This window comes from Ranitomeya variabilis, chromosome 1, assembly GCF_051348905.1.
Source record: "Ranitomeya variabilis isolate aRanVar5 chromosome 1, aRanVar5.hap1, whole genome shotgun sequence".
NCBI classification, from domain to species: Eukaryota; Metazoa; Chordata; class Amphibia; order Anura; family Dendrobatidae; genus Ranitomeya; species Ranitomeya variabilis.
Window position 1 is genome coordinate 102,051,723 of NC_135232.1, and position 25,503 is coordinate 102,077,225.

Here is a 25,503-nt window from a genome sequence, read left to right on the forward strand (position 1 = left end):
TACATAACTTTGTTGCGGATGGGGGGGGGGGGGCCGGGAAGATTTCTTGCACAGGGGCTCTCTGCAGTCTGTGTCCGCCCCTGTAATATGCTATGTGTAATATTTAGTTTTGAGTCGCACATATATAATAGTGTGTGTATATAATATGTATAATATACTGTATAAATGTGTATACACTAAAGATAGCAGGATCTGTTGTTGTGGAGCAGGGAGGACCGTATGTTAACCAAACTCCAGTTCTCACGGCCCCCAACACGTCATGTTTTCAGGATTTCCTTAATAATTTCATCACCTGTGCAAAATGTTATCCGGGTATCAGAATTTGCCACAAGATCTCTCACCTGTGTAATACTAAGGAAATCCTGAAAACATGATCTGTTGGGGGCCGTGAGGACTGGAGTTTGGGAGACGCTGATTTATGTCCATATAAAATAGGGGAGGGACTCTTTCTGCTATCAACCTTAAATAATTAATATATATATATATATATATATATATATATATATATATATATATATATATATATATATATATATATATATATTGTCCCTTCTCATTCCTCATGTTTGACCCCGTTTAAAATAATTAAAGACCTTATACTTGCCTCCAGTGCCGGCATCGTTCCAGTGATATTGGCACTCGCCTTCCTAAGCGACACGTGAGCCCTGCGCCCAATCAGTGCTGGCGTCACTGTCCCCATCTTCACATGTATAAGAAATTAACAGGAGGTGAGCGGCCAGCCATAGCGGTATCCATCAGAAGGTGGGGACAGTAACGCCAGCACTAACTGGGCACAGGGCTCATGTGACATAAGAAGCTCACGTGAGCCCCGGGAATGCCAACACACCGCTAGAACAGTGCCGTCGCGAGAGGAGAGTATAAGCTTTTTACTTTTTTTATTTTAACAGGGCCAAATTTATCAAATTAGAAGGGGTTGTCCTAGTACTGAACAACCCCTTTATCACAACCACGTGTGATTTCATTCCGTATTTCCTTTTACTGTTTTATTATGTATATAAATCCCTGTTGTTTTTGCACTGTTCATTGTCTGAGGAAGGCACTGGCTCAGTGATGAAACAAGTAGTTTTACACTTCACAGTAAAGGTTTAGTGTATAGCTTTGTCCCATGGAATTATGGAGAGTACAGGATCGATAGATAGACTTATTAATGATATGCAAATGATGAAAAATGGAAATACATTTTTCAAAACATCTCAATTTTTTTTCCTCTATCCATTTTGAGTGTCCTGTTCAGAAATACATGTACTGACGCGCTTGGTGGTTAATGTTCGTCTGAGGAACGTTCTATTACGCTGACTGCACTTGTGCACACAAGTTCTAGATGTGTTCGATGGGAGACCAGTCCAGAGATGGTACAGGCCATGGTAACACGTTTTGGCCACTGATGCTGCTCACAATGGCATGAGGAACATGTGGCTTGGTGTTGCTAACTGCTAATTGGACATTTTAGAGAAATGGCTGTTCTACGATAAAAGCTATGTAATGTCGAGTTGTCAGTGTACAAAAAAAAAACAAAAAACACTGTATGAATGTAAATAGCTATATTTATTTAGTATATAGAGATGTGTGTACATATACTCACACAGATCTGTATATACTAAATATATATTTATTTACATTCCTACAGTGTTTTTTTAGATATGATATACACAGTACACAATGTGTATGTATATGACGATATATATATGAGAGATATATATTCATATGTGCCAGTACAACGTGCCTGTAAAGAAGAAGATTAGTTAGATTTGTGAGCAGAAAAAATTCACCTATACTTGGTTAAAGCTGCTGCCCTAAATACAAGTAATATTAAGTTTGAATCCTAGGGATGATCACACTTAAAAAAAACAAAACAAGAATTAATGAATATACAGATCACAAACAGGACTCTGTGTGTGATATGTGTACAATGCTAGATGGATGCTGCTTACAATGTAAACAATACCACTAATAACATTACATTAATTATCATGGCTCTATTATAACTGTTAAAGTGATGTTACGCTGGACCTAGAACTACCTTAAATAATATTTCCTGTTATCAGGACATGTGCATTTTATATACATTGTAAATAAATTCTATGAGTCTTAGTTCAGAAAATTAATGTATCAGATACTTTTTCTCTATTTATCAGGTCTCAGATTTATTCAACATTTAACACTTCTTACTTTTACTACAGGTTCTTGCTGGTTTGTACAACCCTGGGGATGGTCATATTGATCCTTATTCCCTTACTATGGCCCTTGCATCTGGGGCCAGGAAATACGGTGCACAGTTATACTTTCCAGCACAAGTCACTAACCTAACACCTCAACCTGATGGCACTTGGAATGTGGAGACCCCTCATGGGACGATTCATGCAAAAAGGATTGTGAATGCTACAGGTATATATTCCATATTGTTTATCCAACCTAAACCAAAATTACCTGTTGAATTCATAGGTTTTTGTGTAATCTGTAGTTGTATATTTATTTTAGATCTAGGCAAGTTTGTTCGGAATCACAGCAGCACTCTCATGTAAAGGGAATGTGCCGTCAGAAACTAACCTTCAGCTTAAATCTAATTTTTACGTTAAAAAAAATGTGTATATACACTGCTCAAAAAATATAAAGGGAACACAAACAACAGAATATAACTCCAAGTAAATCAAACTTCCGTGAAATCAAACTGTCCACTTAGGAAGCAACACTGACAATCAATTTCACATGCTGTTGTGCAACTGGAATAGACAACAGATTGAAATTATTGGCAATTATCAAGACACACTCAATAAAGGAGTGGTTCTGCAGGTGGGGAGCACAGACCACATCTCAGTACCAATGCTTTCTGGCTGATGTTTTGGTCACTTTTGAATGTTGGTTGTGCTTTCACATTCGTGGTAGCATGAGACGGACTCTACAACCCACACAAGTGGCTCAGGTAGTGCAGCTCATCCAGGATGGCACATCAATGTGAGCTGTAGCAAGAAGGTTTGCTGTGTCTGTCAGCGTAGTGTCCAGAGGCTGGAGGCGCTACCAGGAGTCAGGCCAGTACACCAGGAGACGTGGAGGGGGCCGTAGGAGGGCAACAACCCAGCAGCAGGACTGCTACCTCAGCCTTTGTGCAAGGAGGAACAGGAGGAGCACTGCCAGAGCCCTGCAAAATGACCTCCAGCAGGCCACAAATGTGCATGTTTCTGCACAAACAGTTAGAAACTGACTCCATGAGGATGGTCTGAGTGCCCGACGTCCACAGATGGGGGTTGTGCTCACAGCCCAACACTGTGCAGGACGCTTCGCATCTCGGCTTCAGGAAAATGTCCGCCGCGATCTCCATCTGCGCACGCGCGGCATCCCGCGGCCATTTTCCTGAAGCCGCGGGCAGCAGAGCGCTCCATCTGCGCACGCGCGGCCAAAGGAAGATGGCCGCCCCCACCGATCAACAGGGAAATAACGCACATCGCGCTCTTTTCACTCCCCTGTGCAGTGGATTCGGGACCTTGGGCATGCGCAAACAACTACGCCACCAACGGAAAACTAAGCAAGATCTGGGGGAAGACACCACGCCCTTTTGACCAGACCAGCCTGATTGACAGGCGAAAATGGCTACTTTGGTAACGTATTTTGGCAGCATAGGTGGGGAATCGGGGTCCACAAAATACACTATTGTAATGCACAGCTCAGGCCCTATTTAACAGTATTTTTATCTCATACGGAAAAAAGGGGGTGACAGGTGCCCTTTAATATATTATTCATTTTGAACTTTTACTTCTTACATGGGTCATCTAGGGCTGACATATTGATTGCCTCTCTGTAAGGCAGGTCATCAATATGTAGTCGGTGGGGGTCTGACACCAGACATGCCCACCCATCAGATGTTCTTTTCTCCAACAGTGGCTGGTGTACAAGGCGGAACACAATGTATTTTGCCTATTGGCTACTGGCGAATACTGCACTTGAATGAAAGACAAAGTGCAGTACTCGGCAGCCGCCCCTAAGCCACATACAAGGCTGCTGTGTTTCGCCATCATACATGGATCCATCTGGAGCGGATTCCAGCTGATCTCATATTGGTTACCTACAGGTCACTTCTATTTCCATGTATTTTTCTCCTATTTGTAGTTACTTAAGATTCAAAGTCTTGGTTAAATCTGATAGAAAATAACTTCGGCTTTTCAGAAGTCATTCATATTAAGGGACACTTGAATAAAATCCATAGGACAGTTCTATTCTCCCAGCCAAGTAAAATGGAGGTAAAAAGGTGGTTTCCAGAAATGTGCTTATGTTGTCAGATCGCAGTTCCCAGAAAGATACAGAACTATTCTCCTGATCTTTGTACTAAATTGACCCCAGTACGTGGCATAGTATTAAGTAACAGCACTGTCTGCCAGCTGCCAGGACAACTATTTGTATTACTTATTACCACACTGCGGTACAGATTATTCCACCAAATACTGATTATTTCATGGGATACTTGTTGCGTTACTCACATCTATCATGATGAGTCTTTACAAAATAATGAAATGGAATGAGCAAAATTAAAAAAAAAAAACATACAAAATCATATCCTCCCAATATACTCAGACAACACTGAGCACAGAAAAGGCATTTATCTCCAGTTTATAGCCTGTTTACACCTTCCTGACAAGTTTGTATTTTTTTGATCATTTTGGACTAGTACATCTTTTTTCCTTTCGCAAATTGTATTGACCTTCCTGACCAGGCCAAGTTTTTCAGTTCTAACCACTGTCACTTTAAGAGGTAATAACACTGGAACGTTTCAAAACGGATCCAACTGATTAACCCCTTTACCCCCAAGGGTGGTTTGCACGTTAATGACCGGGCCAATTTTTACAATTCTGACCACTGTCCCTTTATGAGGTTATAACTCTGGAACGCTTCAACGGATCTTGGCGATTCTGACATTGTTTTCTCGTGACACATTGTACTTCATATAGTGGTAAAATTTCTTCGATATAACTTGCGTTTGTTTGTGAAAAAAAGGAAATTTGGCGAAAATTTTGAAAATTTAACAATTTTCCAACTTTTAATTTTTATGCCCTTAAATCACAGAGATATATCACACAAAATACTTAATAGGTAACATTTCCCACATGTCTACTTTACATCAGCACAATTTTGGAACCAACATTTTTTTTTTGTTAGGGAGTTATAAGGGTTAAAAGTTGACCAGCAATTTCTCATTTTTACAACACCATTTTTTTTTTAAGGACCACATCTCATTTGAAGTCATTTTGAGGGGTCTATATGATAGAAAATACCCAAGTGTGACACCATTCTAAAAACTGCACCACTCAAGGTGCTCAAAACCACATTCAAGAAGTTTATTAACCCTTCAGGTGTTTTACAGGAATTTTTGGAATGTTTAAATAAAAATGAACATTTAACTTTTTTTACACAAAATTTATTTCAGCTCCAATTTGTTTTATTTTACCAAGGGTAACAGGAGAAAATGGACCCCAAAAGTTGTTGTACAATTTGTGCTGAGTACGCTGATACCCCATATGTGGGGGTAAACCACTGTTTGGGCGCATGGCAGAGCTCAGAAGGGAAGGAGCGCAATTTGACTTTTCAATGCAAAATTGACTGGAATTGAGATGGAACGCCATGTTGCCCCTGATGTGCCTAAACATTGAAACCCCCCACAAGTGACACCATTTTGGAAAGTAGACCCCGTAAGGAACTTATCTAGATGTGTGGTGAGCACTTTGACCCACCAAGTGCTTCACAGAAGTTTATAATTTTTTATTTTTACGGCTTTGCATTATATTTTTTCACAAAAATTATCTTTTCGCCCCCAATTTTTTATTTTCCCAAGGGTAAGAGAAGAAATTGGACCCCAAAAGTTGTTGTCCAATTTGTCCCGAGTACGCTGATGCCCCATATGTTGGGGTAAACCCATGTTTGGGCGCACGGGAAAGCTCGGAAGGGAAGGAGCACTGTTTTACTTTTTCAATGCAGAATTGGTTGGAATTGAGATCGGACGCCATGTCGCGTTTGGAGAGCCCCTGATGTGCCTAAACAGTGGAAACTCCCCAATTCTAACTGAAACCCTAATCCAAACACACCCCTAACCCTAATCCCAACGGTAACCCTAACCACACCCCTAACCCTGACACACCCCTAACTCTAATCCCAACCCTAATTCCAACCGTACATGTAATCCAAACCCTAGCCCCAACCCTAGCCCTAACCCTAATGGGAAAATGGAAATAAATACATTTTTTTAATTTTATTATTTTTCCCTAACTAAGGGGGTGATGAAGGGGGGGTTTGATTTACTTTTATGGCATTTTTTATAGCGGATTTTTATGATTGGCAGCCGTCACACACTAAAAGACGCTTTTTATAGCAAAAAAGTTTTTGCGTCTCCACATTTTGAGACCTATAATTTTTCCATATTTTGGTCCACAGAGTCATGTGAGGTCTTGTTTTTTGCGGGACGAGTTGACGTTTTTATTGGTAACATTTTCGGACATGTGACAGTTTTTGATCGCTTTTTATTCCAATTTTTGTGAAGCAGAATGACAAAAAAACAGCTATTCATGAATTTCTTTTGGGGGAGGCGTTTATACCGTTCTACGTTTGGTAAAATTGATGAAGCAGTTTTATTCTTCGGGTCAGTACGATTACAGCGATACCTCATTTATATCATTTTTTTTATGTTTTGGTGCTTTTATACGATAAAAACTATTTTATAGAATAAAAAATTATTTTGGCATTGCTTTATTCTGAGGACTAACTTTTTTTATTTTTTCTTTGATGCTGTATGGCGGCTCGTTTTTTGCGGGACAAGATGTCGTTTTTAGCAGTACCATGGTTATGTATATCCATCTTTTTGATCGCGTGTTATTCCACTTTTTGTTCGGCGGTATGATAAAGCGTTGTTTTTTTTTTTTCCTACGGTGTTCACTGAAGGGGTTAACTAGTGGGACAGTTTTATAGGTTGGGTCGTTACGGAAGCGGGGATACTAAATATGTGTACTTTTATTGTTTTTTTTTTTATTATTATTTAGATAAAGAAATGTATTTATGGGAATAATTTTTTTTTTTTTTACATTTTTACTTTGTCCCAGGGGGGGACATCACAGATCGCTGATCTGACAGTTTGCACAGCACTCTGTCAGATCGGCGATCTGACTTACAGCACTGCAGGCTTACCAGCGCCTGCTCTGAGCAGGCACTCGGTAAGCCACCTCCCTCCCTGCAGGACCCGGATGCCGTGGTCAGGGCCGGCGTTAGGGGCAGGCAGACTAGGCAGCTGCCTGGGGCCCCCGCTGCCCTAGGGGCCCCCAGCCAGGGGCAGACATACTGTTGATGGCACTGCTCCAGGGCCCAGAGGTGGAGGGGGGCCCCTGCAGGCAGGCCCGGTATCATGCAGGGTCGGGCCCCTCTCACTCCCTCCTGTAATCATGGAACACCGAGTGTCGGGGAGAGAGCGGGGCGCGAAGTGCAGGAGATCAAAAAGGGGGCGTGTCATGCAGGGAGAGACGCTGGCCAATGAACGCTTTCCTTACCTCACAGTGACCAGACTGAGGAGAGCATTCACTGGCTGCCGTCTGTCCCCCTGCATGGAGCATCCCAATCGTGAGTACTCGCCTACAGTCAGGGGCCCCGGCTGCACAGCAAATAGAGACATCAGTGGAGGAACAGCAGGACTTACAGGGGGTCTTCTGCTCCCTCCACTGTTCTGTTCAGAGCAGGCTGCAGCCTCTCCTCACAGAGAAGAGATGGGGGAGGAGCTCACTGCAGGGGACAGCACGGCAGCAAAATGTATGCTGTGAAGTGACCTGAAAAGTAATGTGCAGTTATAGTGCTCTTTATAACTTATCTCTTTATAATTTTAGTCATGGAACTTTTTGAATTTGAGTCTTTTCCTCCCTTACTGGGAATTTATCATCAGGTGCTGTCTGCTCTGTGCCCCATCCCCCACAGTGGGGTCTGCAGCCTTCTCCAGCTGAACTGACCTGCAGGGCTCATCTGATCACCTATACAAGATTAGTATGTATGTATGTATGTATATGCTTGTATATGTATGTGTGCATCTGTGTGTATCTATGTGTATGTTTCTATCTGTGTGTGTGTATCTGTGTATGTACAGTATATGTGTGTATGTATGGTATATTTGTATGGCTGTGTGTGTATGCATGTACAATATGTGTGTATCTGTGTATGTGAAATACATTTGTATGGATATATGGTATATATGTATGTTTATGTGCATGTACATACAGTATATGTGTATGTATATGTGTGTACGGTATGTGTATATACTGTATGTGTGTATGTACGGTACGTGTATGTGTATCTGTATGTTCGGTATATGTGTGTGTATGCATGTACGGTATATGTATGTATGTACGGTATGTGCATTTGGGTGTATTTTATATGTATGTACGGTATGTGTGTACTATATGTACAGTGGGGCAAAAAAGTATTTAGTCAGTCAGCAATAGTGCAAGTTCCACCACTTAAAAAGATGAGAGACGTCTGTAATTTACATCATAGGTAGACCTCAACTATGGGAGACAAACTGAGACAAAAAAATCCAGAAAATCACATTGTCTGTTTTTTTTATCATTTTATTTGCATATTATGGTGGAAAATAAGTATTTGGTCAGAAACAAACAATCAAGATTTCTGGCTCTCACAGACCTGTAACTTCTTCTTTAAGAGTCTCCTCTTTCCTCCACTCATCACCTGTAGTAATGGCACCTGTTTAAACTTGTTATCAGTATAAAAAGACACCTGTGCACACCCTCAAACAGTCTGACTCCAAGCTCCACTATGGTGAAGACCAAAGAGCTGTCAAAGGACACCAGAAACAAAATTGTAGCCCTGCACCAGGCTGGGAAGACTGAATCTGCAATAGCCAACCAGCTTGGAGTGAAGAAATCAACAGTGGGAGCAATAATTAGAAAATGGAAGACATTCAAGACCACTGATAATCTCCCTCGATCTGGGGCTCCACGCAAAATCCCACCCCGTGGGGTCAGAATGATCACAAGAACGGTGAGCAAAAATCCCAGAACCACGTGGGGGGACCTAGTGAATGAACTGCAGAGAGCTGGGACCAATGTAACAAGGCCTACCATAAGTAACACACTACGCCACCATGGACTCAGATCCTGCAGTGCCAGACGTGTCCCACTGCTTAAGCCAGTACATGTCCGGGCCCGTCTGAAGTTTGCTAGAGAGCATTTGGATGATCCAGAGGAGTTTTGGGAGAATGTCCTATGGTCTGATGAAACCAAACTGGAACTGTTTGGTAGAAGCACAACTTGTCGTGTTTGGAGGAAAAAAATACTGAGTTGCATCCATCAAACACCATACCTACTGTAAAGCATGGTGGTGGAAACATCATGCTTTGGGGCTGTTTCTCTGCAAAGGGGCCAGGACGACTGATCCGGGTACATGAAAGAATGAATGGGGCCATGTATCGTGAGATTTTGAGTGCAAACCTCCTTCCATCAGCAAGGGCATTGAAGATGAAACGTGGCTGGGTCTTTCAACATGACAATGATCCAAAGCACACCGCCAGGGCAACGAAGGAGTGGCTTCGTAAGAAGCATTTCAAGGTCTTGGAGTGGCCTAGCCAGTCTCCAGATCTTAACCCTATAGAAAACCTTTGGAGGGAGTTGAAAGTCCGTGTTGCCAAGCGAAAAGCCAAAAACATCACTGCTCTAGAGGAGATCTGCATGGAGGAATGGGCCAACATAACAACAACAGTGTGTGGCAACCTTGTGAAGACTTACAGAAAACGTTTGACCTCTGTCATTGCCAACAAAGGATATATTACAAAGTATTGAGATGAAATTTTGTTTCTGACCAAATACTTATTTTCCACCATAATATGCAAATAAAATGATAAAAAAACAGACAATGTGATTTTCTGGATTTTTTTGTCTCAGTTTGTCTCCCATAGTTGAGGTCTACCTATGATGTAAATTACAGACGCCTCTCATCTTTTTAAGTGGTGGAACTTGCACTATTGCTGACTGACTAAATACTTTTTTGCCCCACTGTATATAACTGTATCTGTGTATGTACGGTATATGTGTGTGTATCTGTGTGCATGTACGGTATATGTGTGTACGGCATTTGTGTGAATGTACGGTATATGCATGTGTGTATGTACGGTATGTGTATGTATGATGGTATATGTATGTGTATCTGTGTGTATGTATGGTATATGTATGTGTTTGCATATACTGTATTTGTATGTGTATCTGTGTGTACGTACGGTGTATGTATGTGTATTTGTGTGTATGTATGGTATATGTATGTACGGTATGTGTATACTATCTGTGTATATAACTGTATGTGTGTATGCATGTAAGGTGTATGTCTGTGTATGTACGGTATGTGTATCTGTGTGTATGTACGGTGTATGTATGTACAGTATATGCCGGAACAAAAATCATTGTTCTCATCAGCACATCGCCCAGTTAAAACTGCAGATATTCTGCTAAGATGATACTGTATGGGGACAGATTGATTTACTAGTGATCATTCTGTCCCCAGCCAGTGTAAAGAGGCTGGAAACAAGTGGCAAATGACTTCAATATTGTTGATCACGCTCGTTTAGTGGCCTGAAATCAGCGCATGTAGCTATAACCAAAATGTTTCTGTTGGTGCAATATGTTAGCATTTGGGGCCCCATTTTAAACTTTTGCCTAGGGCCCCACTTCGCCTAAAACCGGCCCTGGCCGTGGTGTTGTGAATCCGCTTTTTGGGCTCCCCTGGTGGTTGCTGGTGGTACTGGTGACTTGTGTGTGCTTTGCTGTCTCAGTTCACCTGCTCCCATCAGTGTTTGGGAGTTTCCTATTTAGCCTTGCTCTCCAGTCATTTCCTTGCCGGTCATCATTGTAACCAGAGCCTTCGGTTGCATGTTCCTGCTACTAGTCTGCTGATCAGCTAAGTGGACTTTGTCCTTTTGTTTTGTATCTTTTGTCCAGTTTGCAGTTTTTGTTATTCTCTGTAGCTGGAAGCTCTTGCGGGCTGAAATTGCCACTCCTGTGTCATGAGTTGACACAGGAGTCTTAAAGTAATTTCAGGATGGTTTTTTGAAAGGGTTTTCAGTTGACCGTGAAGTCCTCTTTTGTATCCTTCTGCTATCTAGTAAGTGGACCTCTCTTTGCTAAATCTACTTTCATACTGTGTATGTCTTTTCCTCTTAACTCACCGTTATTACATGTGGGGGGCTGCTATCATCTTTTGGGGTATTTCCCTAGAGGTAAGCCAGGTCTGTTCCTTTCTCTACCAGGCGTAGTTAGTCCTCCGGCTGGCGCGTGGCATTTAGGAAGTCGTAGGTATGCTCCCTGGCTACTATTAGTTGTGTGGTAGATTTAGCTCACGGTCAGCTCGAGATTCCATCACCCAGAGCTCGTCCGTTATTTTTGTGTTCTGATGTTTCCCTGCCATTGGGAATCATGACACCGTGGCCATTTTGGATCCGGGGACTGCAGGGAGAGGAGGTAAGAGACCCTCGGAGCAACGCGATCACATCGCGTTGCTCCGGGGGTCTCAGGGAAGCACGCAGGGAGCCCCCTCCCTGCGCAATGCTTTCCTGTACCGCCGGCACACCGCGATCATGTTTGATCGCGGTGTGCCGGGGGTTAATGTGCCGGGGGCGGTCCATGACCTCACCTGGCACATAGTGCCGGATGTCAGCTGCGATAGTTAGCTGACACCCGGCCGCAATCGGCCGCGCTCCCCCCGTGAGCGCGGCCGATCGCGCTGGACGTACTATCCCGTCGGTGGTCATAGGGGCCCAACCCACCTCGACGGGATAGTACGTCCAATGTCAGAAAGGGGTTAAAAAAAAACAACAAATTATGTTGTTGGAACATAATTATGACATGGTGGGGATATCTGAAACATGGCTGGATGAGAGCCATGACTGGGCTGTTAACTTGCAGGGCTATAGCCTTTTCAGAAATGACCGTACAGATAAGCGAGGGGGTGGGGTGTGTCTGTTTGTAAAATCGACCTTAAAACCCATCCTGCGTGATAATATAGGTGAATCTAATGAAAATGTAGAGTCCCTGTGGGTGGAGATAAGGGAAGGGGGAAAAAATAATAAATTACTGATAGGGGTTTGTTATAAATCTCCAAAAACAATGGAAGCAATGGAGAATATCCTTGTAAAGCAAATAGATGAAGCTGCGACTCAAGGAGAAGTCATTATTATGGGGGACTTCAACTACCCTGACATAGATTGGGGAACAGAAACCTGCAGTTCCAGTAAAGGTAATCGGTTTTTGACAACTATGAGAGACAATTACCTTTCACAAATGGTTCAGGACCCAACAAGAAGGAGGGCACTGCTAGACCTAATACTAACCAACAGGCCAGACCGCATATCAAATATAAGGGTTGGGGGTCACTTGGGGAATAGTGATCACAAAATAATAAGTTTTCATGTCTCCTTTAATAAGATGTGTAGTAGAGGGGTGACAAGGACACTAAAATTCAGGAGGGCAAATTTCCAACAGATGAGAGAGGATCTTGGTGCAATTAACTGGGACGATATCCTGAGACATAAAAGTACACAAAGAAAATGGGAGACATTTATTAGCATCCTGGATAGGACCTGTGCACAGTATATACCGTATGGGAATAAACATACTAGAAATAGGAGGAAACCAATATGGCTAAATAAAGCTGTAAGGGGCGCAATAAGTGACAAAAAGAAAGCATTTAGAGAATTAAAGGAAGTAGGTAGTGAGGAGGCATTAAATAAATACAAAAAATTAAATAAATTATGTAAAAAGCAAATCAAGGCAGCAAAGATTGAGACAGAGAGACTCATTGCTAGGGAGAGCAAAAATAACCCCAAAATATTCTTTATGTAGTTAAATAGTAAGAAACTAAAAAATGATAGTGTTGGCTGTTGTGATTCGGTTCGTGGGCTCCCCCGGTGGTCTCTTGTGGTACTGGTGTCCTGCAAGCTTTGCCTTCAGTTCACCTGTTCCTATCAGGATGTGGGAGTATCCTATTTAACCTTGCTCCTCAGTCATTCTAATGCTGGCCATCAATGTATCCAGAGTGATTCTGTTGCATGTTCCTGCTCCCAGTTTTCTGCTCAGCTAAGTTGCACACTTTAGTCCTTAACCCCTTAACGACCGCCGATACGCCTTTTAACGGCGGCCGCTAAGGGTACTTAATCCACAGCGCCGTTAATTAACGGCGCTGTGGAAAAAGTGAATAGCGCCCCCCAGAGTCGGATTTTCTCTGGGGTCTCGGTTGCCGAGGGTAGCCGAGACCCCAGAGAACATGATTCGGGGGGTTTTTACCGACCCCCGAGTTGCGATCGCCGGTAATTAACCGTTTACCGGCGGTCGCAACAAAAAAAAAAAAAACGCGATTTGCCGTTTAATTTCTCTGTCCTCCGATGTGATCGCACATCGGAGGACAGAGAAATGTGGTCCCCGATGGCCCCCAATAGCCCCCCAATACTTACCTACCTCCCCCGGTGCTCCTCGTGTCTCCCCATGGGCGCCGCCATCTTTTTTCCGGGGAAAAATGGCGGGCGCACGCGCAGTGCGCCCGCCGCCCGGCACCCGGATGTTCTTTGGGGTCTCGGCTGCCGGGGGTAGCCGAGACCCCAAAGAACATGATCGGGGTCGGTTTGCACCGACCCCTGCTTTGCGATCGCCGGTAATTAACAGTTTACCGGCGACCGCAAAAAAAAACAAAAAAAAAAAAAACGATCAGTTATTTCTCTGTCCTCTGATGTGATCACACATCAGAGGACAGAGAAATAGGGGGATTCGGGGACCCTATCATACTCACCCGGGGTCCCTGGGTCCTCTTCTGCCTTCTCCTGCCAGCCGGCTTTTTCATCATGGCGGGCGCATGCGCAGTGCGCCCGCCATCTGCTGCCATCTGCCGGCCGGCAGGAGAAGACAAGTTGGGGCTAAAATTAGGGTTAGGGTTAGGGTTAGGGTTAGAGTTAGAGTTAGAGTTAGAGTTAGAGTTAGAGTTAGGGTTAGGGTTAGGGTTAGGGTTAGGGTTAGGGTTAGAGTTAGGGTTAGAGTTAGGGTTAGAGTTAGGGTTAGGGTTGGGGCTAAATTTAGGGTTAGGGCTAGGGTTAGGGTTAGGCTACTTTCACACTAGCGTTTTTTGGCTTCCGTCGCAATGCGTCGTTGGAGAAAAAACGCATCCTGCAAAAGTGCTTGCAGGATGCGTTTTTTCTCCATTGGCTTGCATTAGCGACGGATTGCCACATGTCGCATCCATTGTGCGACGGATGCGTCGTGCTTCGGCGGACCGTCGACACAAAAAAAACTACATGTAACTTTTTTGTGCGACGTGTCCTCCATTTCCGACAGCGCATGCGTGGCCGGAACTCCGCCCCCGCCTCCCCGCACCTCACAATGGGGCAGCGGATGCGTTGAAAAAACAGCATCCGCTGCACCCGTTGTGCGGCGCTTACAACACTAGCCTCGGTACGTCGGCCCGACACACTGCGATGGGCCGAGTACGACGCTAGTGTGAAAGTAGCCTTAGGCTTCTTTCACACTTGCGTCGGTACGGGGCGGTCGCAATGCGTCGGCCCGATGTACCGACGCATGTTGTGAAAATTGTGCACAACGTGGGCAGCGGATGCAGTTTTTCAACGCATCCGCTGCCCAGTCTATGTCCTGGGGAGGAGGGGGCAGAGTTACGGCCACGCATCCCCGGAAATGGCGGACGCGACGTACAAAAAAAAGGTTACATTGAACTTTTTTTGTGACGACGGGGGCTAAAGTTATGGTTAGGGTTGGGGCTAAAGTTAGGGTTGGGGCTAAAGTTAGGGTTAGAGTTGGGATTAGGGTTAGGGTTTGGATTAGTGTTACGTTTGGGATTAGGGTTGGGATTAGGGTTAGGGTTGGGATTAGGGTTAGGGGTGTGTTGGATTTAGGGTTTTGATTAGGGTTATGGTTAGGGTTGAGATTAGGGCTGTTTTGGGGTTAGGGTTGTGATTATCGTTAGGGTTGTGATTAGGATTATGGATCGGGTTGAGATTAGGGTTAGGGCTGTGTTGGGGTTAGGGTTGGAGTTAGAATTGGGGGGTTTCCACTGTTTAGGTACATCAGGGGGTCTCCAAACACGACAGCCAATTTTGCGCTAAAAAAGTCAAATGGTACTCCCTCCCTTCTGAGCTCTGCCGTGCGCCCAAACAGTGGTTTACCCCCACATATGGGGCATCAGCGTACTCGGGATAAATTGGACAACAACTTTTGGGGTCCAATTTCTCCTGTTACCCTTGTGAAAATAAAAACTTAGGGGCTAAAAATCTTTTTTGTTGGAAAAAAATATATTTTTTTATTTTCACTACTCTGCATTATAAATTTCTGTGAAGCACTTGAGCTTTCAAAGTTCTCACCACATATCTAGATAAGTTCCTTGGGGGGTCTATTTTCCAAAATGGGGTCACTTGTTGGGGGTTTCTACTGTTTAGGTACATTAGTGGTCTGCAAACGCAACATAACGCCCGCAGACAATTCTATCAAAGTCTGCATTCCAAAATGGCGCTCCTTCCCTTCCGAGCTCTGCCGTGCGCCCAAACAGTGGTTTACCCCCACATATGGGGTACCAGCATACTCAGGACAAATTGACAACAACTTTTGGGGTCCAATTTCTCTTGTTACCCTTGTGAAAATAAAAATTTGGGGGCTAAAAAAATCTTTTTTGTGGGGAAAAAAATATTTTTTATTTTCACTACTCTGCATTATAAACGTCTGTGAAGCACTTGGGCATTCAAAGTTCTCACCACATATCTAGATAAGTTCCTTGGGGGGTCTATTTTCCAAAATGGGGTCACTTGTTGGGGTTTCTACTGTTTAGGTACATTAGTGGTCTGCAAACGCAACATAACGCCCGCAGACAATTCTATCAAAGTCTGCATTCCAAAATGGCACTCCTTCCCTTCCGAGCTCTGCCGTGCGCCCAAACAGTGGTTTACCCCCACATATGGGGTACCAGCATACTCAGGACAAATTGGACAACAACTTTTGGGGTCCAATTTCTCTTGTTACCCTTGTGAAAATAAAAACTTGGGGGCTAAAAAATCTTTATTGTTAAAAAATATATATTTTTTATTTTCACGACTCTGCATTATAAACTTCTGTGATGCACTTGGGCATTCAAAGTTCTCACTACACATCTAGATAAGTTCCATGGGGGGTCTAGTTTCCAAAATGGGGTCACTTTTGGGGGGTTTCTGCTGTTTAGGCACATCAGGGGCTCTCCAAACGCGACATGGCGTCCGATCTCAATTCCAGTCAATTTTGCATTGAAAAGTCAAATGGCGCTCCTTTGCTTCCGAGCTCAGCCATGCGCCCAAACAGTGGTTTACCCCCACATATGGGGTGTCGGCGTACTCAAGACAAATTGTACAACAGCTTCTGTGGTCCATTTTCTCCTGTTACCCTTGGTAAAATAAAAATTTGGAGGCAAAAAGATCATTTTTGTAGAAAAAATGCGATTTTTTTTTTTTTATTTTCACGGCTCTACGTTATAAACTTCTGTGAAGCACCTGGGGGTTTAAAGTGCTCACCACACATCTAGATAAGTTCCTTAAGGGGTCTAGTTTCCAAAATGGTGTCATATGTGGGGGGTCTCTACTGTTTAGGCACATCAGCGGCTCTCCAAACGTGACATGGCGTCCGATCTCAATTCCAGCCAATTCCACATTGAAAAAGTAAAACGACACTCCTTCTCTTCCAAGCTCTGCGGTGCGCCCAAACAGTGGTTTACCCCCATATATGGGGTATAGACGTACTCAGGAGAAATTGCACAACAACTTTTGTGGTCTAATTTCTCCTGTTACCCTTGTGAAAATAAAAATTTGGGGGCAAAAAGATCATTTTTGTAGAAAAAATGAGATTTTTTATTTTCACGGCTCTACGTTATAAACTTCTGTGAAGCACTTGGGGGTTCAAAGTGCTCACCACACATCTAGATAAGTTCCTTAAGGGGTCTAGTTTCCAAAATGGTATCACTTGTGGGGGGTTTCCACTGTTTAGGCACATCAGGGACTCTCCAAACGCGACATGGCATCCGATCTCAATTCCAGCCAATTCTGCATTGAAAAAGTCAAACGGTGCTCCTTCAATTCCAAGCTCTGCGGTGCGCCCAAACAGTGGTTTACCTCCACATATGGGGTATCGACGTACTCAGGAGAAATTGCACAACAACTTTTGTGGTCTAATTTCTCCTGTTACCCTTGTGAAAATAAGAATTTATGGGCGAAAAAATCATTTTTGTGAAAACAAATGCGATTTTTTATTTTCACGGCTCTACGTTATAAACTTCTGTGAAGCACTTGGGGGTTCAAAGTGCTCACCACACATCTAGATAAGTTCCTTGGGGGGTCTAGTTTCCAAAATGGTGTCACTTGTGGGCGGTTTCCACTGTTTAGGCACATTAGGGGCTCTCCAAACGCGACATGGCGTCCGATCTCAATTCCAGCCAATTCTGCATTGAAACAGTCAAACGGTGCTCCTTCACTTCCAAGCTCTGCGGTGCGCCCAAACAGTGGTTTACCTCCACATATGGGGTATCGGTGTACTCAGGAAAAATTGCACAACAAAATTTGTGGTTAAATTTCTGTTTTTACACTTGTGAAAATTAAAAAAAATGGTTCTGAAGTAAAATGTTTGCAAAAAAAAGTAAAATGTTCATTTTTTTCTTCCACATTGTTTTAGTTCCTGTGAAGTACGTAAAGGGTTAATAAACTTCTTGAATGTGGTTTTGAGCAGCTTGAGGGGTGCAGTTTTTAGAATGGTGTCACACTTGGTTATTTTCTATCATATAGACCCCTCAAAATCACTTCAAAGGTGATGTGGTCCCTAAAAAAAACATGGTGTTGTAAAAATGAGAAATTGCTGGTCAACTTTTAACCCTTATAACTCCCTAACAAAAAAAAAAATTGTTTCCAAAATTGTGCTGATGTAAAGTAGACATGTGAGAAATGTTATTTATTAACTATTTTTTGTGACATATCTCTCTGATTTAAGGGCATAAAAATACAAAGTTTGAAAATTGCAAAATTTTAAAAATTTTCGCCATATTTCCATTTTTTTCATAAATAATCGCAAGTAATATCGAAGAAATGTTACCACTAACTTGAAGTACAACATGTCACGAAAAAACAGTCTCAGAATCAGCGGGATCCGATAAAGCGTTCCAGAGTTATAACCTCATAAAGTGACACTGGTCAGAATTGTAAAAATTGGCTCGGTCATTAAGTACCAAATTGGCTCTGTCACTAAGGGGTTAAGTCTATTTTTGTATGTTTTGTCCAGTTTGCACTTATGTGAATCTCTGCAGCTGGAAGCTCTTGTTGGGCTGAAATTACCACTCCAGTGGCATGAGTTGTCACATGAGTTAAGGTAATTTCAGGATGGTGTTTTGAAGGGTTTTGCAGCTGACCGCGAAGTCCTCTGTTGTATCTTTCTGCTATTTAGTTAGCGGGCCTCTCTGTGCTAAATCTGCTCTCATACTACGTGTGTCTTTTCATCTGCTCTCACCGTTATTATATGTGGGGGGCTGCTATCTCCTGTGGGGACATTCTCTGGAGGCAAGCCAGGACTGTGTTTTCTTCTACCAGGGGTAGTTAGTTCTCCGGCTGGCGCGCGGCATCTAGAGACAACGCAGGAATGCCCCCTGGCTACTTCTAGTGTGGTGTGTAGGTTTAGCATCGCGGTCAGCTCTAGTTTCCATCACCCGAGAGCTTGTCCGTTTATTCTATGCTTCTGATGTTTCCTTGCCATTGGAAACCATAACAGTATGGCCAGCCAAAATGTTAAATCTATAGGCTGAAGCAGGAGAGAAAAGGAACTGTGTGAAACTTTTTTTTTTTTTTTTTTTTTCCCTTCCTCTGAAGTTGCACTCCAGCTCTAATTGCAGTCTCCTGTTTTCCTCTCCTCTTAACCCCTGAATGGCTCAGACTTTATCTGTTGAAATATGGATCCCCAGAGTCTGGCTACCAATTTGAATAATCTTGCCTCTAAAGTTCAGAATATACAAGATTTTTTGTTACATGCTCCTCGGTCTGAACCTAAAATTCCTATACCGGAGTTTTTTTCTGGAGATCGATCTTGTTTTCTAAATTTTAAATACAATTGTAAATTGTTTCTTTCGCTGAGATCTCATTCTGCTGGAGATCCTGCTCAGCAAGTAAAAATTGTTATTTCTTTACTGCGGGGTGACCCCCAAAATTGGGCATTTTCATTGGCACGAGGGGATCCTGCGTTGCTCAATGTGGATGCGTTTTTTCTGGCTTTGGGGTTGCTTTATGAGGAACCAAATTTGGAGATTCTGGCTGAGAAAGCCCTAATAGCCCTCTCTCAGGGGCAAGATGAAGCCGAAATATATTGCCAAAAATTTCGAAAATGGTCTGTGCTTACTCAGTGGAATGAGTGCGCTCTGGCGGCAATTTTCAGAGAAGGTCTCTCTGATGCTGTAAAAGACGTCATGGTGGGGTTTCCTGCGCCTACTGGTCTGAATGAGTCCATGACAATGGCAATTCAGATTGATCGGCGTTTACGGGAACGCAAACCTGTGCACCAGTTGGCGGTGTCTTCTGAAGAGGCACCACAGAGTATGCAATGTGATAGCTTTCTGTCCAGAAGCGAACGACAGATTTACAGGCGCAAAAATCATTTGTGCTTCTATTGTGGAAATTCTACTCATGTTATATCAGCATGCTCTAAACGAACAAAGAAAGTTGATAAATCCTCTGCTATTGGCACTTTGCAGTCCAAGTTTATTTTGTCTGTAACTCTAATTTGTTCGTTATCTTCTATTGTTGCGGATGCGTATGTGGATTCTGGCGCCGCTTTGAGTCTTATGGATTGGTCCTTTGCCAGGCGCTGTGGGTTTGATCTAGAGCCTCTGGAAGTTCTTATACCTTTAAAGGGTATTGATTCTACACCATTGGCTAGTAATAAACCACAATACTGGACACAAGTGACTATGCGTATGACTCCAGACCATCAAGAGGTGATTCGCTTCCTTGTACTGTATAATCTACATGATGTGTTGGTGCTGGGATTGCCATGGTTGCAAACTCATAACCCAGTCCTTGACTGGAAAACAATGTCTGTACTAAGCTGGGGATGTCAGGGAAATCATGGGGACACACCTTTGGTCTCCATTGCTTCATCTATTCCCTCTGAAATTCCTGAGTTTTTGTCTGATTATCGTGAGGTTTTTGAGGAATCTACTCTTAATTCTCTTCCTCCTCACAGAGATTGCGATTGCGCCATAGATTTGATCCCTGGCAGTAAATTTCCTAAGGGTCGTCTATTCAATCTGTCTGTACCTGAACATGCTGCCATGCGAGAGTATATTAGGGAGTCCTTGGAAAAGGGACATATTCGTCCTTCTTCGTCTCCTCTTGGAGCGGGGTTCTTTTTCGTAGCTAAAAGCGATGGTTCTTTGAGACCTTGTATTGATTATAGACTCTTGAATAAGATCACAGTCAAGTATCAGTATCCTTTGCCATTGCTGACAGATTTATTTGCTCGCATTGAGGGGGCGAAGTGGTTCTCTAAGATTGATCTTCGCGGTGCGTATAATTTGGTGCGAATTAAGCAGGGGGATGAGTGGAAAACCGCATTTAATACGCCCGAGGGCCATTTTGAGTATTTGGTGATGCCTTTTGGTCTGTCAAATGCCCCTTCGGTCTTTCAGTCTTTTATGCACAATATTTTCCGTGAATATCTGGATAAATTTATGATTGTGTATTTGGACGATATCTTGATTTTTTCGGATGACTGGGAATCTCATGTTCAACAAGTTAGGAGGGTTTTTCAGGTTTTGCGGACCAATTCTCTGTTTGTTAAAGGTTCAAAGTGTGTTTTTGGGGTTCAGAAGATTTCTTTTTTGGGGTACATTTTTTCCCCCTCTTCTATTGAGATGGATCCTGTGAAGGTTCGGGCTATTTGTGACTGGACGCAACCGACTTCTCTTAAGGGCCTTCAGAAATTTTTGGGCTTTGCTAACTTTTATCGTCGATTCATAACTGGTTTTTCTAGCGTTGTCAGGCCTTTGACTGATTTGACTAAAAAGGGTGCTGATGTTGCAGATTGGTCTCCTGCTGCTGTGGAGGCCTTTCGGGAGCTTAAGCGCCGTTTTTCTTCTGCTCCGGTGTTGTGCCACCCTGATGTTTCTCTTCTTTTTCAGGTGGAAGTTGATGCTTCCGAGATCGGAGCGGGGGCGGTTTTGTCGCAGAAAAGTTCAGATTGTTCAGTGATGAGACCTTGTGCGTTCTTTTCTCGAAAATTTTCGCCCGCCGAGCGAAATTATGACGTCGGTAATCGGGAGCTTTTGGCGATGAAGTGGGCATTCGAGGAGTGGCGTCATTGGCTTGAGGGTGCTAAACATCAGGTGGTGGTCTTGACTGATCACAAAAATTTGATTTATCTTGAGTCGGCCAGACGTCTGAATCCTAGACAGGCGCGCTGGTCGTTGTTTTTCTCCCGGTTTAATTTTGTGGTTTCGTATCTGCCAGGTACTAAGAATGTGAAGGCGGATGCCCTTTCTAGGAGTTTTGAACCTGATTCCCCTGGTGATTCTAAACCTACGGGTATACTTAAGGATGGGGTGATATTGTCTGCTGTCTTCCCAGACCTGCGACGTGCTTTACAAGAGTTTCAGGCGGATCGGCCTGATCGTTGTCCGCCTGGTAGATTGTTTGTGCCGGATGAGTGGACCAATAGAGTCATCTCGGAGGTTCATTCTTCTGCGTTGGCAGGTCATCCGGGAATTTTTGGTACCAGAGATTTGGTGGCTAGGTCCTTCTGGTGGCCTTCCCTGTCTCGGGACGTGCGTACTTTTGTGCAGTCTTGCGATGTTTGTGCTCGGGCCAAGCCTTGTTGTTCTCGGGCTAGTGGGTTGTTGTTGCCCTTGCCTGTTCCTAAGAGGCCTTGGACACACATCTCTATGGATTTTATTTCTGATCTCCCTGTTTCTCAGAAGATGTCCGTCATTTGGGTGGTGTGTGACCGCTTTTCTAAGATGGTTCATTTGGTGCCCTTGCCCAAGCTGCCTTCCTCATCTGAGTTGGTGCCCCTGTTTTTTCAGAATGTGGTTCGGCTGCATGGTATTCCGGAGAATATCGTTTCCGACAGGGGATCCCAGTTTGTGTCCAGATTTTGGCGGGCGTTTTGTGCCAGGATGGGCATTGATTTGTCTTTTTCGTCTGCATTTCATCCCCAGACAAATGGCCAGACGGAACGTACTAATCAGACCTTGGAGACTTATTTGAGGTGTTTCGTGTCTGCTGATCAGGATGACTGGGTCTCCTTTTTGCCGTTGGCTGAGTTTGCCCTTAATAATCGGGCCAGTTCTGCCACTTTGGTCTCCCCTTTCTTTTGCAATTCAGGGTTCCATCTGTTATGACCCCAATGGCGAGGGTCTCAGAGGAACGTGGAAGTCTGCAGAATACAAAAATCCAGCTCATAGGGCAGTGGTAACTGGGTTGACCATATATCTACTCCTAACGCCAACACTAGAAGTAGCCGGGGATCATTCCTACGTTGATTCTAGATGACACGCGCCAGCCGGAGAATCTAGCTACCCCTAGTAGAGGAAAACAAAGACCTTTCTTGCCTCCAGAGAAGGGGACCCCAAAGCTGGATAGAAGCCCCCCACAAATAATGACGGTTAGGTAAGAGGAAATGACAAACACAGAAATGAACCAGGTTTAGCACAGAGAGGCCCGCTTACTGATAGCAGAATAAAGAAAGGTAACTTATATGGTCAACAAAAACCCTATCAAAATCCACACTGGAAATTCAAGAACCCCCGAACCGTCTAACGGTCCGGGGGGAGAACACCAGCCCCCCTAGAGCTTCCAGCAAAGGTCAGGATATAGATTTGGAACAAGCTGGACAAAAAATACAAAAACAAAACAAATAGCAAAAAGCAAAAGGCAGACTTAGCTGATATAACTGGAACCAGGATCAGTAGACAAGAGCACAGCAGACTAGCTCTGATAACTACGTTGCCAGGCATTGAACTGAAGGTCCAGGGAGCTTATATAGCAACACCCCTAACTAACGACCCAGGTGCGGATAAAAGGAATGACAGAAAAACCAGAGTCAAAAAACTAGTAACCACTAGAGGGAGCAAAAAGCAAATTCACAACATCCATCCTCGTTTTTCATCTGGTCAGGTGGAGTCTTCGGATTGTCCTGGAGTGGATACCATGGTGGATAGGTTGCATCGTATTTGGGGGCAGGTGGTGGACAATTTGGAGTTGTCCCAGGAGAAGACTCAACGTTTTGCTAATCGCCATCGTCGTGTTGGTCCTCGTCTTCGTGTTGGGGACTTGGTGTGGTTGTCCTCCCGTTTTGTCCCTATGAGGGTCTCTTCTCCTAAGTTTAAGCCTCGGTTCATCGGTCCTTTTAAGATTTTGGAAATTCTTAACCCTGTGTCTTTTCGTTTGGACCTCCCGGCATCCTTTGCTATCCATAATGTCTTCCATCGGTCATTATTGCGGAGGTATGAGGTACCACTTGTGCCTTCTGTTGAGCCTCCTGCTCCTGTGCTGGTTGAGGGTGAATTGGAGTACGTGGTGGAGAAAATCTTGGACTCCCGTGTTTCCAGACGGAGACTTCAATATCTGGTGAAATGGAAGGGCTACGGTCAAGAGGATAATTCTTGGGTTACAGCTTCTGATGTTCATGCTTCTGATTTGGTCCGTGCCTTTCATAGGGCTCATCCAGATCGCCCTGGTGGTTCTTGTGAGGGTTCGGTGCCCCCTCCTTAAGGGGGGGGGTACTGTTGTGATTCGGTTCGTGGGCTCCCCCGGTGGTCTCTTGTGGTACTGGTGTCCTGCAAGCTTTGCCTTCAGTTCACCTGTTCCTATCAGGATGTGGGAGTATCCTATTTAACCTTGCTCCTCAGTCATTCTAATGCTGGCCATCAATGTATCCAGAGTGATTCTGTTGCATGTTCCTGCTCCCAGTTTTCTGCTCAGTTAAGTTGGACACTTTAGTCCTTAAGTCTATTTTTGTATGTTTTGTCCAGTTTGCACTTATGTGAATCTCTGCAGCTGGAAGCTCTTGTTGGGCTGAAATTACCACTCCAGTGGCATGAGTTGTCACATGAGTTAAGGTAATTTCAGGATGGTGTTTTGAAGGGTTTTGCAGCTGACCGCGAAGTCCTCTGTTGTATCTTTCTGCTATTTAGTTAGCGGGCCTCTCTGTGCTAAATCTGCTTTCATACTACGTGTGTCTTTTCATCTGCTCTCACCGTTATTATATGTGGGGGGCTGCTATCTCCTGTGGGGACATTCTCTGGAGGCAAGCCAGGACTGTGTTTTCTTCTACCAGGGGTAGTTAGTTCTCCGGCTGGCGCGCGGCATCTAGAGACAACGCAGGAATGCCCCCTGGCTACTTCTAGTGTGGTGTGTAGGTTTAGCATCGCGGTCAGCTCTAGTTTCCATCACCCGAGAGCTTGTCCGTTTATTCTATGCTTCTGATGTTTCCTTGCCATTGGAAACCATAACAGTTGGCCCCCTTAAAAATAGTCTGGGTGAAATGGTGGATGAGGATGAGGAAAAAGCCAATATGCTAAATGACTTTTTTTCATCAGTATTTACAAAAGAAAATCCCATGGCAGCCAATATGACTAGTGATAATAATTCCGAATTTAATGTTACCTGCTTAACCCAGCAGGAAGTACGGCGGCGTCTAAAAATCACAAAAATTGACAAATCTCCGGGCCCGGATGGGATACACCCCCGAGTACTGCAGGAATTAAGTAGAGTCATTGATAGACCATTATTTTTAGTCTTTAGAGTCCATAATAACAGGGTCTGTACCACAGGACTGGCGTATAGCAAATGTGGTGCCAATATTCAAAAAGGGGACAAAAACTGAACTCGGAAATTATAGGCCAGTAAGTTTAACCTCTACTGTGGGTAAAATCCTGGAGGGCATTCTAAGGGATGCTATACTGGAGTATCTGAAGAGGAATAACCTCATGACCCAGTATCAGCACGGGTTTACTAGGGACCGATCATGTCAGACTAATTTGATCAGCTTCTATGAAGAGGTAACTTCCGGTCTGGACCAAGGGAACCCAGTAGATGTAGTGTATATGGACTTTTCAAAAGCTTTTGATACGGTGCCACACAAAAGGTTGATACATAAAATGAGAATAATGGGGATAGGGGAAAATATGTGCAAGTGGGTTGAGAGTTGGCTCAGGGATAGGAAACAAAGGGTGGTTAATGGAGCACACTCGGACTGGGTCACGGTTAGTAGTGGGGTACCACAGGGGTCAGTATTGGGCCCTCTTCTTTTTAACATATTTATTAATGACCTTGTAGGGGGCATTCAGAGTAGAATTTCAATATTTGCAGATGACACTAAACTCTGCAGGGTAATCAATACAGGGGAGGACAATTTTATATTACAGGCTGATTTATGTAAGCTAGAAGCTTGGGCTGATAAATGGCAAATGAGCTTTAATGGG

General features: G+C 43.8%; 1 protein-coding gene across 1 annotated transcript in view; it reads left to right on the plus strand.

The window, feature by feature from the left end:
• DMGDH (dimethylglycine dehydrogenase) overlaps positions 1–25,503 on the plus strand; it is a 133,482-nt gene that overhangs the window by 26,185 nt on the left and 81,794 nt on the right. The window contains exon 5 of the mRNA XM_077286953.1: positions 2,202–2,406. Coding sequence (XP_077143068.1) covers positions 2,202–2,406 — 205 coding nt within the window. The remainder of the gene's footprint in view (positions 1–2,201; positions 2,407–25,503) is intronic.